At 39.4% G+C, this 17,500-nt stretch overlaps 2 protein-coding genes across 2 annotated transcripts in view; one reads left to right on the forward strand and one right to left on the reverse strand.

Moving 5' to 3' along the window:
- LOC121381389 (rab11 family-interacting protein 2-like) overlaps window positions 1-3,156 on the reverse strand; it is a 43,891-nt gene extending 40,735 nt beyond the window's left edge. Inside the window, exons 1-2 of the mRNA XM_041510677.1 lie at window positions 3,045-3,156; window positions 1,352-1,473 (exon numbers count right to left, since the gene is read on the reverse strand). Of these exons, the coding sequence (XP_041366611.1) occupies window positions 1,352-1,382 (31 nt within the window). The 5' untranslated portion in view covers window positions 1,383-1,473; window positions 3,045-3,156. The remainder of the gene's footprint in view (window positions 1-1,351; window positions 1,474-3,044) is intronic.
- A 9,458-nt stretch (window positions 3,157-12,614) lies between these two features.
- The window catches only part of LOC121382291, a 23,244-nt gene continuing 18,358 nt past the window's right edge, over window positions 12,615-17,500 (forward strand). The window contains exon 1 of the mRNA XM_041511858.1: window positions 12,615-12,826. The gene's annotated coding sequence lies outside the window, so the exon portion shown is untranslated. The remainder of the gene's footprint in view (window positions 12,827-17,500) is intronic.

Below are 17,500 nucleotides of genomic sequence, written 5' to 3' on the forward strand. Positions count from 1 at the left end.
ATAGGTTATTGGATGTCAAACATGTAATTTTTGACAAGAAGTCTTACAAGAAAACCCATTACATCTTTCCATTAGCAGAAAGGGATCTTTTATATGCACATTCCCACAGATAGGACAGCACAAACCATGGTCTTTAATATACCAGTCATGGAACACTGGCTGGAATGGGGAAAAACCCAATCAGAGAATGGGTCCATTGAGATGGTTCGATCCTACGATGCATGCAAGGTTTTTTTACCCAGTAGCTTGTGCATTATGAGTAATAATTTGATGTAAATTGTTATCAATCCTCCTGGAAATCATCATGTCACATATGTATTACCGGTAGTATTTTAATAATGTATTATCCTCATACACCTTTGCTGAATAAACTGTTCTGTTCTGTTAAACATGAATTCACTTACTAATTTGTTAACTTAAAAAAAAAATTAAATCATAATATTATGCATTGTGATGAACATCCATATGTGCAACTATAAACCAAGTTTCATTGATGAAGCAATTATGTTTGTGACATTGTTTTAAACACATTTAAGTATTTTAATTTTATTTATTTTATTGCCAAGCATTGTGATGAACATCCATAGGTGCAACTATAAACCAGGTTTCATTGATCTAGAGGGGACCAGCCTCAGTGGCATCGTGGTTAGACCATCGGTCTAAAGGATGGTAGGTACTGGGTTCGGATCCCAGTCGAGGCATGGGATTTTTAATCCAGATACCGACTCCAAACCCTGAGTGAGTGCTCCGCAAGGCTCAATGGGTAGGTGTAAACCACTTGCACCGACCAGTGATCCATAACTAGTTCAACAAAGGCCATGGTTTATGCTATCCTGCCTGTGGGAAGCGCAAATAAAAGATCCCTTGCTGCTAATCGGAAAGAGTAGCCCATGTAGTGGTGACAGCGGGTTTCCTCTCAAAATCTGTGTGGTCCTTAACCATATGTCTGACGCCATATAACCGTAAATAAAATGTGTTTAGTGCGTCGTTAAATAAAACATTTCTTTCTTTTGATCTAGAGGGGCGAAACGTAGCCCAGTGGTAAAATGCTTGCTTGATGGTGGTCAGTCTAGGATTGATCCCAGTCAGTTGGCCCATTAAGCTATTTTTCATGAAAGGTTGTTGAATGTGCTATCCTGTCTATGGGATGGTGCATATAAAAGATCTCTTGCTGCTAATTGAAAAGAGTAGCCCATGAAGTGGCTACAGCAGGTTTCCTCCCTTAATATCTGTGTGGTCCTTTACCATATGTCAAAAAATTATTTTGCTTGGGATATAAACATGATACGAAATGGAAGCTTGTTTAATATCCTATAAATATTCAACTGTTACAGCTGAATACCCGACTCACCTGTGAACTGAACATGAGATGGACTCCACATTATCCAGTCCTCAATGACACACGCGTTCAACCAATCAAAATCCTAACAGGCATGTTGTCATCACTGAAGTATATGTGTATTGCACAATGTCCTGAAAATAAATAAAACTAAATTAAATAAATAATAAAATGAAATGAAGAATTTAATTAAAAATAAAACTATGAAATAAAAAAGAAAAAGAAGATGTTCTAACAGATAAAATTATTTGCTATTGTTCTACAAATCCATTTTACCTTAATTATGTACAAACCAACTATCTCACCCAAAACCATTCCTGACTTATTTTGGGTAGGCATGGCAGACATAGGAAGGTGCCAAAATGTGAGTGTGTGTGTGGGGGGGGGGGGGGGGGGGGGGGGGGGGGGCACACACACACACACACACATATAAATACATGTATAAATATATAAAAACCATTGCTGTTGCTAAAAAGTGGGAGGGCCCCCCTCCCCCCCGCTTCCTATGCCAGTGGTAGGTATCTACATGTAACCATCACATGGACAGATGTCATGTAGAACAAATACATCTTCATTTTCACTTGATTCAACTGAACATTTCTGTGGAATTTAAAGAGTCGAGCAATATTTAAGTTGGTTTTTAACTGACTTGTCTCTTAGAGTTGGACAAGTTTTTAAAACAATTTACTTGCGCTACACCCAAAATTACCCAGAGCGTTTTAGGATCAATCCCTTTCAGTGGACCGTACCATCATCATTGAATTCTTACCCATTCTAGACAAAGATTCACAACTGTTTTTGTATAGCAAATGATGCCATATGTGCTTATCAGTGGTATTTGGGGGCGTGTATAAAAAAAAAGTTTAAAATATGGCTTGGTATCCAGGTTTCTTTGAGTCTCTAAATAATGTGTCGCGATTGCTATTCCCTATTGTGAAGCCATCTAATGGAAGTTAATTAAAAATGTGCTGGGGTGTTGTTTAAAAGAAACAGATCTCTTTCATAAATTGCATAGATCTGTATTTTATACATGTACATGTACAGAAACAATATACATGCACATATATATAATCAAAAGGGCCACATACCATAATAGGCATGTGTACATACTGGGGTGTGTATGTGTCATGGGTTAAAAAATCCTGCTCAAGCAAATTTAATTTTCAAAATATATTTTCCAGGGATGCATGACTCGACCCTCCAACCCCCCTCCCCTATATACTTCACTCATTACAGTTTAGACCCTTACATCCGGTACATAATGTCCTGTACATGCACCTGCATACATGTATGTATTATCAATATATTTCAGTCAACAAATTAAACTTGGAACCCCCAAACCCCCTGCATAATACAGCTAGTGCATAAATTTAATTTTAACCCAAAACTGAAGGTATAGTTTATCATTACGTAACTGCGAGTCACTCATACATGTACAAACCGATAATTATTGATCTAAAACTCTTCAACATAATTTGCACCTGCGCAATCGTGTACGTGCTGTTTTCTGTTTTACCTTAATTAGAGTTAGGAACACGCCTAACAGCATCAATCAACTGATCAAGACGACACCTTGTAGTAGTCGTACCTAGATTGTCGCGGGTCAACTTCGCAAGCGACCGTGTCGCGTTAATTAGGTCACGTCGAGACCATTTACAAGACTGTAAGTCTCAAGAGCAGAATTTCTATATCTATGGCAGATTACCTGGCTTGTTCGGTGAAAACAAGTATTGTCTTACAACTGCACGACGTTATTTTCGTTCAGGTGTGCAGTATCAACAACCGCCAGCCTTTCATCTTTTGCTTTTTTGTCATCAGCGCCACCATCGGGAAGGTACGGAAACTCCGGGGAGATAAATGTCATGACTTGACTGTCACCTGAAGAGACGGGAGTTTTTATTGAATACTTCGTCGCTCAACTTATTTTCGTGCTTATATCCAATTAAGGTTCAAGCACGCTGTCCTGGGCACACACCTCAGCTATCTGGGCTGTCTGTCCAGGACAGTGGGTTAGTTGTTAGTTGGTTAGTGGTTAGTGAGAGAGAAGAGGGTGCAGTGGCCTTACACCTACCCATTGATCCCTTAAGAACTCGCTCTGGGTTGGAGCCGGCACCGGGATGCGAACCCTGTACCTACCAGCCTGTAGTCCGATGGCTTAACCACTACGCCACCGAGGCCGGTATGTTGCTAATCTACAGGTGTGAAACAGTCTCTCGTTATTGTGTTTGTTTTATTATGTTGATTATTTATTTTAATCAGTGGGTATGGTTATAAATAAATAAATAAATAAGAGCCAGTCAACCAGCCAGTCGATCAGTCCAATAGTCTAATGATTTGCTGACCGACTTGACTGCTATTTTATGCAGGGAGGGGTCCAGACTATGACGGGCGATGTTTTTAAGGGGAGGGGCGAGACGTAGCTTTAGGTAAAGCGCTCGCTTGATGCGCAGTCGGTTTGGGATCGATCCTCGTCAGTGTGGCCCATTGAGCTATTTCTTGCTCCAGCCAGTGCACCACGACTGGTACACCAAAGACCGTGGTATGTGCTATCCCGTCTATGGGATGGTGCATTATAAAAGATCCCTTGCTGCTAATCGAAAAGAGTATCCCATGAAGTGGCGACAGCGGGTTTCCTCTCTCAATATCTGTGTGGTCCTTAACCATATGTCCGACGCCATATAACCGTAAATAAAATGTGGTGAGTGCGTCGATGAATAAACCATTTCCTTCCTTTCTTATTAAGGGGTCGAGTTCCTTTCAGCGGTGAGATATTCCGACAACCGAAACCCACCCCATGCACATATAAGGCATGTGCTGCATTTGCGGTTGCACCAGCCCTGGAAACAAATGCAAAATACACGTAAGAATCATGGTATCATAATTACTGAATGGACAGGAATGGTTATATAAGCTGAAGTAAATCATAAATGAATTTTAAAAGAAATATTATTTTCTTAATACTTGTGCACAAGTCATTAACGGATGTGACATTCTCACCATAGGATCACAAAAAAAAAACCCATCGTTCTCTCTGGGAGTCCCATGTTATACAGTGTGTGTGTGTGTGTGTGTGTGTGTGTGTGTGTGTTTGTGTGTGTGTGTGTCTGTCTGTGTGTGCGTCTGTGTTTGTGTGTGTGTATGTTTGTGTGTGTGTGTGTGTGTGTGTTTGTGTGTGTGTCTGTTTGTGTGTGTATGTGTGTGTGTCTCTGTGTGTGTGTATGTGTGTCTCTGTGTGTGTGTGTCTGTTTGTGTGTGTATGTGTGTGTGTGTCTCTGTGTGTGTGTGTGTGTGTGTGTGTGTGTGTGTGTGTTTCTGTGTGTGTCTCTGTGTGTGTGCGTTGTTTGTCTGTATGTGTATGTGTCTGTGTGCGTGTGCGTGTCTGTCTGTGTGTGTGTGTCTGTCTGTGTGTGTGTATGTGTGTGTGTGTGTGTGTGTGTGTCTGTATGTATGTGTGTTTGTGTGTGGATCTGACTTTACTAGATACAAGTTCTTCAAGAACATCAACATTGACAGGCATTGGTATATGGTTCCAGAGTTTTGAGACCTCCAGAACTTTTTTTTAAGGGTGAGAAGGATCCCTTTTCTCAAATTGACTGACGAAAGTATTTTTTCAGAATAATATATTAATCTACCACTTGATCTTATTGGCGACCCACCCCCACCCTTTGAGACATTCTGAATGACTGGCTCCTGAAATGTCACCATAACCTATCATTTCTTCCCTTAATTACAGGTTGATGCTATATAAATATATATATAGACCACGAACATTTCCTGTTACACGGTATGTGCGCAAATCTGTTCGCATGACACACACACATATATATATATACATACATATATATATATATATATATATATATATATATACGCACATGAGTATATTTACTTCTGTGAGCAAATATACTTTCATGTATGAGTAAACTGGCGGGGTCAGCTCTATGTTCCCTCAGGGTTAGGGTTAGCTGAGGGAACATACATGTAGAGCTGAGAGAACATGGACATGATCCCAACTGGTGGATGCGTTTTGGGTATTAGATTCGAAGGGGTGGGAATCTAGCTCAGTCATTAGTGGACCCCTTCTCTGATTGGGTTTTGGGGTTGTTGGGTTTTGTTGTTTTTTTGTCCCAACCAGTGCCGCATTACAGTTATAACAAAGGCCGAAATATGTGCTGTCCGTGGAAAAGTCCATTTTAAAAATACCTTAATTTCTACTAATGGAAAATGTAACACGTTTCCTCCAACGCAATGTGTCAAAATTATTAATTGTTTGACATCCAAAAACCGATTATTAACAAATCAACGTGCTCTAGTGGTGTCGTTAAACAAAAACTACTGTTTTCAGCAGTTTGGTCCTCCCTCTCTTTCTTTCTTGCATTACCTTTCTTACTTTCCTTCCCTCTCTCTTACAGTGGTAAAGTGCTCACCTGATGCGCGGTCGGTATGGGATCGATCCCCGTCGACGGGATCATTGGGATATTTCTCGTTGCAGCCAGTGCACCACGACTGGTATATCAAAGGCCGTGGTATGTGCTATCCTGTCTGTGGGATGGTGCATATAAAATATCCCTTGCTACTAATTGGAAAAATGTAGCGAGTTTCCTCTCTAAGACTATATGTCAAAATGACCAAATGTCTGACATCCAATAGCCGATGATGAATAAATCAATGTTCTCTAGTGGTATCGTTAAACAAAACAAAATTTTACTTTGTCACGCTGTCTGACTGCGTCGCTCTCTCTCTCTCTCTCTCTCCTTCTCTGTCTCTCTCTCTCCTCTCTCTCTCTCTCTCTCTCTCTCTCTCTCTCTCTCTCTCTCTCTCTCTCTCTCATTCCACAAATTTGCATAATACCCACCAACATGTACTGAAACTATGACATGTCTTATTTAAGTTTTACCGAACTGCTTAAGATATTTTAAGACGGCACACTATCTTCTAGGATTTTTCACAATAAAAGCGTGGGCAAAAGAATAAATATTAGTCTTGGGTTGTCGTGACTGAAATACCGCACAACCACATTTGACGTTATCCGAATACGAAGACATGTTCGCCTTGACAGAAAACAAGTTACTTGGATCAAGGGTTTAGTATTTGACAAAATATATAGCCGTTTTTTGCTTCCTGTGTACAGTTTATTTGCATGTTCAATCTAGTTGCATGGTGTATGTGACATCTTTTTGGTAGGGATATAATTAAAGGTATGACAAATGGAAAGAAAAGCAATATTTGATTGAGGACACATTATCGCATTTTAAATTATGGCTTTTCTGTGTTTAGCATATGGTATTTTGACAAGAGAGAGAGAGAGAGAGAGAGAGAGAGAGAGAGAGAGAGAGAGAGAGAGAGAGAGAGAGAGAGAGACAGTGAGAGACAGACAGACAGAGACAGAGACAGAGACAGGCAGTGTGTGTGAGTGAGATATATATATATATCTATATATATATATATATATATATATTATATATATATATATATATGTGTGTGTGTGTGTGTGTGTGTGTGTGTGTGAGAGAGAGAGAGAGAGAGAGAGAGAGAGAGAGAGAGAGAGAGAGAGAGAGAGAGAGAGAGAGAGAGAGAGAGAGAGAGAGAGATATGTATATACATGTATGTATGGAGAGAGAGAGAGAGAGAGAGAGAGAGAGAGAGAGAGAGAGAGAGAGAGAGAGAGAGAGAGAGGGAGAGGGGAGAGAGAGAGAGAGAGAGAGAGAGAGAGAGAGAGAGAGAGAGAGAGCGAGGAGGGAGGGAGGAGGTAGGGAGAGAGATGCCTAAGTAGGTATATGAACAGATTTATCTCACATTACTATCTCTTAATAACAGCTATTAAGCTTGGACCAAGTAACAGAGTATGACAGTAGATACAGAAAACTGAATTCGTCTGTTCCTTTTAGACAGACAGAAAGAAACACAGAGAGAGGGAGGGAGACAACGCTGATTTACAGAAATAGAGACAGCATTAAGACACAGAGAGAGACAGAGACAGAGAGAGAGAGAGGGTGCAAGAGAGGGTTATGTTTATAACTACCACGCCAATCCGTAACCAGGTATGACGAATGCGCTAAAGAGCATTGTATTTTAATCGTGATGGGTTAACAACATACCCAGTATTATTGAATCTGAACAGCAAAGCCATTAAACAATTATGACACATTATCGGAGTACTGCCATTGAATTCCAAAACTAAAGTTTGTTTTGTTTAACGACACCACTAGATCACATTGATTTATTAATCATTGGCTATTGGATATCAAACATTTGGTAATTTAGACATATAGTCTCAGAGAGGAAACCCGCTACATTTTTCCAATTAGTAGCAAAGGATCTTTTATATGCACTATACTACAGGCAGGACAGCACATACCATGGCATTTGATATACCAGTCGCGGTGCACTGGCTGGAACGAGAAATAGTCCAATGGCCCCACCGACTGAGATCGATCCCAAACGACCGCGCCGGCCCTCAACCCCCGTTATTTGAGGCTAGGTATGGCATTATTCTGTCAACTCTGTTCTGTACTCAGTTCTTCACACATTGACACTCATGGTGTTTTTTACAATTATTCAGAATACAGAAAGAAACTGATGTGTATACAGTGTTTTCATTATCATTTCCTGTCACGCCTAATGGCATTTATGACAGCGACGAAGTTCCTCCACTCCAGTCTATCCCTTGTCAAGCTCTCGATGGTGCCCCAAATGTGTCCTGTCTCCTTCATCTCTATGTCCACTGTTCGGCGCCATGTTGTTTTCGGATGTCCTCTCTTTCTTTTTCTTTCAGGGGTCCAACGTACTGCAGTTCTGATGATAGATGTGTCTTCTTTTCGGAGCACGTGGCCAATCCACTTCCATCGTCTTCTAGTGATGATGGTTCTCATGCTTTCCTGATTGGTCTCTTCCAGTACGTGGTTGTGTGGAAGGACATATCTTTCTCTGTCATATGCCAGCTCTCTGATCCATAGAGAAGGGTGGTAAGTATACAGCTCTGGTAGATTCTTAGATTAGTACGTGTGCTATATTGTACTGATTCCATACTCCCTTCAAGCTCATTAAAACACCTCTGGCCTTATTCAATCTGCTCTGAATGTCCATGCTTGCACCTCCATCCTGGCTAATGACGCTACCCAAGTATGTGAAGTTGGTAGTACTTGTTAGTTCAGACTGCCCGACCTTCACTGCTGATTGACTTGGGGTGCTCACAGTCATCACTTTTGTTTTCTTTTGGTTAAGTTTTAGTCCAACTTGTTGGCTGAAAGTGTTGAGCCTTGCTGTCTTTTCTTGTATATGACAATGAAAATGTTTTAAGACTCTTATAAACTGTTGCGTCTGATTCGTCTACGGTATGCGTTTTGGGCTCTTACACTATATACGATTATTTCATTGCGGATGGCCTCATGCGTTGTGCAGACGCACGCATCGCACACATCCTGTTTAGACGCTCTCATTGAAACTAATTTAGTTCAATTATACCAGCCTATAGTGAATGGATCCTCTAGTTCACACACAGCCCACCCAACCCTCAAACATTATCCTTCCCATTTCACGGCTTCTTGGCGCTTTGAATCGCCTCCATCAGAAAAATCATTTCTCCATTAGAATTCCTACCAAAGGAAAACCATTCAGGGCAGTACCTAGCCTAATGAGTGGGTGGGGGTTGTAAAACATCGATACTAATTAGGGCAAAGTAATAAGGGTCTTCTCCAGCATAGAACATTTCTAAATGAAAAAGGGCTGTGGTTTTGAGGATTTTTTTTTCTGGCGGCAAGCAAGTGCTTCTGCCCTTCCTCTTTAGTTATTAGAGCTATGCCATGAAATTGGTTTTTTTCCTTCCATCATGTAAAATTTCAGTGATATAACCCGTTTGTGTCATACAGTATGGCCCTACCATGCATATCTTTTTTTTAGGGGGGTGGGGGGACACACACATTTTCATATGGCTGAAGGGTCCTTTCAGTGGGGATTACTTGGGTATATTTTTCTGGCGGGAAAGTGCCCCTCTGTCCTTCTCTCAAGTTACGGCCGTGCCTATGAAATTGTTTCTTCCTTCCATCATGTAAAAACTTCAGCGATATAATCCCTTTGTGCCATAACGTGTGGTCCCACCATGCATCTTCCATTTGGAGTCCACCCTCATTTCCATACAGCTAATTGGTGAGCGGCCATGGCGGGAGAGATAGATCGGCTGACATTAACGCCAACTCAACAAAGCGTTCACAGCGCCCTTGTCGGCCGATAGTTCGTGCGACATATTGAATAGGTAATCCCCCAAGATTAGCTGATAGTCTGAATCCAGGGCCATTTCTATGGTCGATTATACCGAGCGGTACTCTTTTAATAAAATCAGCCATACAGCGCGCTCATGGAAACTTGATGGTCATTTTCCGGTTAATGGAAAAGAAGAAAAAGAAAGCATTACAGGAGCTGGCAAAAATTTAATGGGTAAAACCATATGTAGCAGTGTTGTGTTAATTAGGTTTATGGAAACTAAAAAGCATTATAGGAATGAGCAACAATAAAAAAAAAAAACAACAACATAATAGGTAGAACGACATGTTACAGTGTAGTTGTGTTAATTATATTTCATTTACTGGGTAATGATTTTTGGGGGAAGAAAACATAACATAGATGAAATACATTTACATACTGTGTAACAAAATTACCTGGTTATTAATATCATTTATGGAGATGAAAGGAATGTATTTTTAAAACGACAGTGTTTATGAAGTTCGAAAACGGAAAAGGCATGGGTCACGGAGAAGCGGGTGGAAAACGGGGGTTACCCCACAAAAACACCCACAAAAAACCACAAAAAAAAAATCAAAAAAAAATAAAACACAAAAAACCCACAAAAACCCACACACTTTTATCTGTTATTCTGTTCAGAAGGCTGGATATGTCTATTTTAACACCCGAAATTCAAAGGTTTCTCGGGTAAGCATGCCCCCGAACGCCCCCCCCCCCCCCCCCTCCCCCAAATCCGGGCCTTCAAATTCATCGAACAACAGTGTTACACCTCACACACACACACACACACACATACACACACAGACACACACACACTTTCAAAAACACTCAGCGGGCCCTGAAACGTTACGAAATAATGAGTTGACTGATTGCGATCGATCCTGCTATCCATCGTACCTCAGGCGGAAATGGTATCCCTCTAACGTGTTCAGGGTGGAGACTTCTGTTCAGTACAATAAACATTGAATCGACCACGAACGTTCTCGAGTGAACGCCTTCTTGAACACGCGATACTACTTACAAACACATTTTAATTACCCCAAACACCAACATCCCTTTGTCACAGAATGAAATGAAATCAAAGAATCTGGGGCCTAATTCACTAAACTCTTGCAGCTTTGCGATATCGCAGTACAGTGCAAAAAGACTTGAAGAGACGATGGATGCTGAAGAGAGCTTAAGCGAGCTTAAGAGAGCTTTGTGAATGCCTTGAAGTCTTGGCCAACCGATTTTACTAGGCGTCTTGGTTGACCTCTATAAATATGTCCTGGACGGAGGAGCCGGCCGAGCCGGCTTTTGTGCCCAGGACAGGCGTGCGCTACAACAGCTTGCTCTGAATGTGCACGTAAAGCCCTATGACCTGACCTGACATTTTCACTGAAGTTGCAGAATTTGATATTTATTACAATATATTTTGTACAACACAAAAACAGTGAAGGCCGTATACGACCAGTAAACTAAAGAAGGACCCAAATATTGATATAATTAAAATAAATAAATAAATAAATAAATAAATAAATAATAATAATAATAATAATAATAATAATAATAATTCACTATGTAACAAATCCTAATATCTATTTTTCAAAATTACATTTCAATTACAATTCTTGTCATTTTGTTCGCTCTAAATTGCTGAATAAATCAATAAATTTAAAACGGTAACTTACAAAGGAAGAAACTGTATTTATTTTTAATAATATTTAAAGAAAAATGCCGAAAATATTTACTGGCTCTTACCTTTTTTCTTACTTTTCTGTTTTTGAGCATATTAATTATTTGTTGATTCTAAATTTAGACATTCATAATCAAAGCATGACTGCAGTTCAAAATATATCCTCCCCCCCCCCCCCCCCGACAATAATTAATTAGTTTTTGTCATATTCATCTTTACCTCTGCCACATGTCAGATGTTGTGTCCAAGGAGAACATGCTTTAACCATAATTAGAACAAATTGTTTGGTGTGATTTGATATTAGATCGACTTATCGGTGTAACGTGAATCTTAATGTGCTGATTTATTTAAAATCGTTCGAAATGTCAATGTCAAAACCTATTAGAAGTGTCATATACCATTAAATTTGTGATTTACCAATAGAACTTTCAACTGTAAAGGGCTTGCATATACATCATGAACTGGACAACTTGTGCCAAGGCCTTTTGTATATATATATATATATATATATATATATATATATATATATATATATATATGACAGTCTATAGCGAAAACCCTGTCATTTTTTTAAAGCATAAAATAAACCAATGTTGATTTTTTTAATCATAAACTAAACCCTAAATTTTGATTTAAACAATTATTTCAATTCTTTATCATTTTCTAAATATACAGGCTATAGGATTATGAACTGTCTTTAGCGAAATTGCGATTACTAATTACTGACTAAGACTACAAATAAACATGTTTTACACCATTCAGAACATTCGTAACCCTTATATCTCTTTCAAGCAGAAAGTAAAAATACTGTTTTCTTTTATTTACTTAATTTTAAATGATATATTTTTGTGTTCATTACTTAAAAAGACATTATGCATGAATTGTTAATGGAGACTTTGCCCCGGATTTTTTTATAGACGTATATCTATAATTATATACAATAAATATGCTTTCAGTTAGTTGTTCAATACCATAATATAGTTCTCTATGGCATATCGAATCGTCAATACAAATCAGGACTTACAAACACCATTTAGAATTATTCATACCATTTAGAACTGTCAGATAACATTTAGAACTGTCAAATACCATTTAGAATTGTGAAAAACTATTAGAGACTACATTTTACACAGCGCTGTAGCCAGCCACTTCCGACGCTTATTTCGAATTGACTAATTCTTCCTCTTGAACTCTATTAATCCACCCACAGACAGCAATATCACTCGATACAGATATTTATCGACAAACAGAAAAATGTGATCGCTTTAGAAAATGATGGCTTTATCGAGTTGCGTACAGATTAGTGCGATAGGCTTTTAATATAAGGGCATTTGCCGTAGAAGCATGGCCGGGACGGGACAAACGATCGCATAATGAAGACTTGGTCATTTCTGTGGATATTTTGGTCCATCTTATTCAAGTGCCTAGGATGCGTGAATTCATATAGTTCGAAAATAATGTGTTCATAAAAATGGGAAAGACAAACCGTTGCGCATTAAAGTATATGATGTGTTTTGTGCTAGAATATGTGGGATGAAGTTAATATTTTGTGAATTGTGGTACAATTTGTCAAGGTGAGTTTTACCATTTCTTCTTCTTTATTAATATTGTCAGAGAGAGAGAGACAGACAGAGACAGAGAGAGAGAGAGAGAGAGAGAGAGAGAGAGAGAGAGAGAGAGAGAGAGAGAGAGAGAGAGAGAGAGAGAGACAGAGACAGAGACAGACACAGACACAGACACAGACAGACAGACAGACAGACAGACAGAGATGAGATGAGATGAAGGGATGAGATAGAGGGGGTGAGAGAGGATGAGAGAGCTATAGTGAAAGTGAGAGAAAGGAATGAGAGGGGTGAGAGATGGGGGGGGGGGGGGGGGTTGAAACAATAATTTGGTTTGAATGAAGTCCTGTATGAATTATTAGGAAAATAAAATTAGTGTATTTTCAGTTATTTACATTATACTATAAAATAATTATCTAACACTTTAAACATAATTATGTCTCTGATTCCACCATGAAAAATGAACCCATAGCGAACAGGTTTTGTTTCTTCTAATTTAATTTTTTCACATCCATATCTCTTTCCTTCTCTTCTTCATTGAGACCGGCCTCGGTGGCGTCGTGGTAGGCCAACGGTCTACATGCTGGTAGGTACTGGGTTCGGAACCCAGTCGAGGCATGGGATTTTTAATCCAGATACCGACTCCAAACCCTGAGTGAGTGCTCCGCAAGGCTCAATGGGTAGGTGTAAACCACTTGCACCGACCAGTGATCCATAACTGGTTCAACAAAGGCCATGGTTTGTGCTATCCTGCCTATGGGAAGCGCAAATAAAAGATCCCTTGCTGCCAATCGGAAGAGTAGCCCATGTAGTGGCGACAGCGGGTTTCCTCTCAAAATGTGTGTGGTCCTTAACCATATGTCTGACGCCATATAACCGTAAATAAAATGTGTTGAGTGCGTCGTTAAATAAAACATTTCTTTCTTTCTTTTCTCTTTCCTCCCCGCCTTCTCTCTCCCTCTCTTTCTCTCGATGTACCTCGTTCTCTTTTGTTTTCTTCCTAATTTTATTTTCTGCCTTGTTTGTTTTTGGTTGTTGTTGTTTTGCTGCTTTTTTTTGCTTTTTGTGTGTGTGTGTGTGTGTGTGTGTGTGTGAGAGAGAGAGAGAGAGAGAGAGAGAGAGAGAGAGAGAGAGAGAGAGAGAGAGAGTGTTGTTATTTGTGTCTTTCCGTCCTATCTCAATCTTTACTATCAATATATATGTTGTCGTTACATTTATGATTTGTATCCCAGAAGACCAAACATGTTACTTTATATCTAAGACTAATATAACAGACCAGTATATCTATCCTTCTTTCTCTTCCTATTCATGTTATTCTTCCTTTGGAGGTCGCCTCATATTTCAACTTCTGGACCCAATGCCCATACAGCCAAGTTCATTTTAGGACATTCGTAAACCGACCGAGGTATTGCGAATGTAATGAGTTGCTAGGCAGTGTATACCAGCTATTATTTGATTGGTTGGATGAAAATTACCGGAACCCATTCAGATATTGGGTTTTGTCAGGTCTCCAAGCTTGAATGCTTGGTCAAAATGAATGAGTAAATGAGTTATAACTTAATGAATAAATGAATGAATATTCAACGGCACTCCAGCACGAAAAATGCATCGGCTGTTTGGTTTACATGTCAAATAAAACTACGTATATGAATGAATGAATGAATAAATGAATGAATGCATAAATGAATGGAATGAATGAATGAATGAATGGATGGATGGATGGATGAATGAATGAATGAATGAATGAATGAATGAATGAATGAATGAAATGAAATGAAATGAAATGGAAGGAAGGAAGGAAGGAAGGAAGGAAAGAAGGAAGGAAGGAAGGAAGGAAGGAAGAAGTAAGGAAGGAAGGAAGGAGGAACGAAGGAACGAAGGAACGAACTAACGAACGAATGTTTAATGACACCCCAGCACAAAAATACATCGGCCATTGGGTGTGAAACATGGGTAAAAATATCAATGGATTGATGATTTAAAATCAATATAAAATTAAAACGCAGTGTCAAGAGCTGTGCAAAGAATAATTATCACAAGTATATTAAGATTTCCAGTATATAAATATTACAGATAAGTATGTTTAATTTTTAAATAAAAAGCAACGTAAAAAAAATTCAAAATAAGTTGAGGGTAGAATGGATACGATTCCATCATATTTTGTCTTCCAAATATATCTTTCCTGGAAGAATAAATAAATTAAGTAAGAAACGAATTAGGAAGTGGAGTAAAGAAAGAAAGACGAGAAATAAAATGTCCGATCTGCTCTCTTTAATTCGATTTGTTTGTGTTTGTTTTTGTTGTTATTTGCTGCTGGGTTTTTGTTTGTTTTTTTGGGTGCTACTTCTGTTGTTATTCTAGTCTAATAAATTTTTTAATAGAAAATATTCATAAAAATCATATCTTTATGGCTGTTCTCAATTCACGAGCGTCAACGACCCCCACCCCCAACATAATTAAGTTTGTTCGTCTAATACGAGAGCTGAATAATTCCAGTTTCTGATGTGCGTCATGCAGACAGACGCTGCATGTAAATTTTCAGTAAACCGATCCGATGGTTTTACTCAACGACAGCAAAGCAATCGGCGTGGATTTTCTAAATGAATAAACATGACATGCCTACGACGTTAAACAAGTATTTGCCGGTATTAGTTATATCTCGCTCGATATGATCCCGCTAACGCTTGTCATATTAAATAAATGGATAGGCCTTGACAGAGAAACGATTTTTGATTTTGTGCCGATAGAAGCTTTTTGATTTGACGCCATCGGTTTCGGCAAATCATATATCGTGTATGAGATTCCGTGTTCATGTAACTGTGAAATGTTTCGTGACAGCGACTATCGCCACGACATATTAAAAAAAGTGTCATAAAGAGAGTTAAAAAAATAATTGTGTAACGACACCACCAGAGCACATTGATTAATTAATCGTCGGCTATTGGATGTCAAACATTTTGTAATTCTGACTCGTAGTCATCAGAGGAAACCCGCTACATTTTTCCATTAGCAGCAAGGGATCTTTTATATGCATTTTCTCCACAGACAGGAAAACACATACCAAGGCTTTGATCAGTTGTGGTGCACTGGTTGGAAACCCCAATTAGTTGAATGCATCTAGCGAGGTGGTTCGATCCTGCGATGCAAGCACCTCAAGCGAGCGCTCAACCGACTGAGCAAAATCCCGTCCCCGCTCCCACAATGAGTTTTACAGGCCTAGTTTAACGACACCACTAGATCACATTGGATGTCAAGCATATGGTAATTTTGACACAGTCATAGAGATGAAACCCGCTACAGTTTTCCATTAGTAGCAAGGGATCTTTTATATATATACCATCCCACAGACAGGATAGCACATACCACGGCATTTGATATACCAGTAATGGTGCACTGGCTAGAGCGAGAAATAACCCAATAGGCCCGCCGACGCGGATCGATCCTAGACCGACCGCACATCAAGCGAGCGTTTTCCCACTGTGCTATATCCCGCCCTCAGATTCAATAAATAACTCAAAACACAGGAATGTATTACTAAACTCCAGTTTCGATCCTCCCGATCGTCCCGATCCTCCCGATCCTTCACCACAGTGTGAACACTGTCAGTGTACTCTGACAGTACGCCCCGTCGGTGGTCCCACTGGGCTATTTCTCGTTCCAGCCAGAGCACCACGACTGATATATCAAAGGCCGTGGTATGTACTACCCTGTCTGTCTGCATATAAAAGATCCCTTGCTGCTAATCGAAAAGAGTAGCCCATGAAGTGGCGACAGCGGGTTTCCTCTCTCAATATAGGTGTGGTCCTTAACCACGTCTGACGCCCTATAACCGTAAATAAAATGTGTTGAGTGCGTCGTTAAATAAAACATTTCCTTCCTTCCTGTGGATACGCCACATTGTGGTGGAGTGCAGTTATCTCAAGGAAACTAGAAAAAAAGAGATACTAGTTAGTATTTGGACGAAGAAGTGTGATGGAATCATTTTGTTTCCATCCTGAACTTTTGTTGCAATTTCTTTGAGATTCTGACTTTTATTCTAAATGTTAATTGTATCTATCTTTGATATTTGTATTTTTTGCACAGTTCTTTACACTGTTTTTTTTTATTTGACTCTTGAATTTTTATATTGATGGTGATCATCACTTTATTTGTTTAGATTTACCATATCATAGATTTATCATGCTGGGGTGTCGTTAAACATATATTCTATTCTATTCTATTCTATTCTATTCTATTCTATTCTATCATCCAGTTTTGTTTTCTTCCCTTCATGGGGTTAGGGTGGGGAACGTAGCCCACTGGTAAAGCGCTCCCCTGATGCGCGGTCGGTCTAAAATCTACCCCCTTCGATGGGTCCATTTTGGCTATTTATCTAGCCAGAACACCACAACTAGTAAATCAAAGGTCGTGTTATGTGCTGTCCTGTCTGTGGGATGGTGCATATAAAAGATCCCTTGCAATTAATTGAAAAATGTAGCGGGTTTCCTCTTTAAGATTATATGTTAAATTAATAAATGTTTGACATCCAATAGATCATGATTAATATGTCAATGTGCTCTAGCGGTGTCGTTAAACAAAACAAAACTTAACCCTTCATTGGGCGGCATAAAGTTCGCCCGAGGCGTGGTAGGTCGTAGGATCGATCCTTCTCAGCAGATCTATTGGCAGGCCTATATTCCCGTTCCA

This window comes from Gigantopelta aegis, chromosome 9 (genome assembly GCF_016097555.1).
Source record: "Gigantopelta aegis isolate Gae_Host chromosome 9, Gae_host_genome, whole genome shotgun sequence".
Classification (NCBI taxonomy): domain Eukaryota; kingdom Metazoa; phylum Mollusca; class Gastropoda; order Neomphalida; family Peltospiridae; genus Gigantopelta; species Gigantopelta aegis.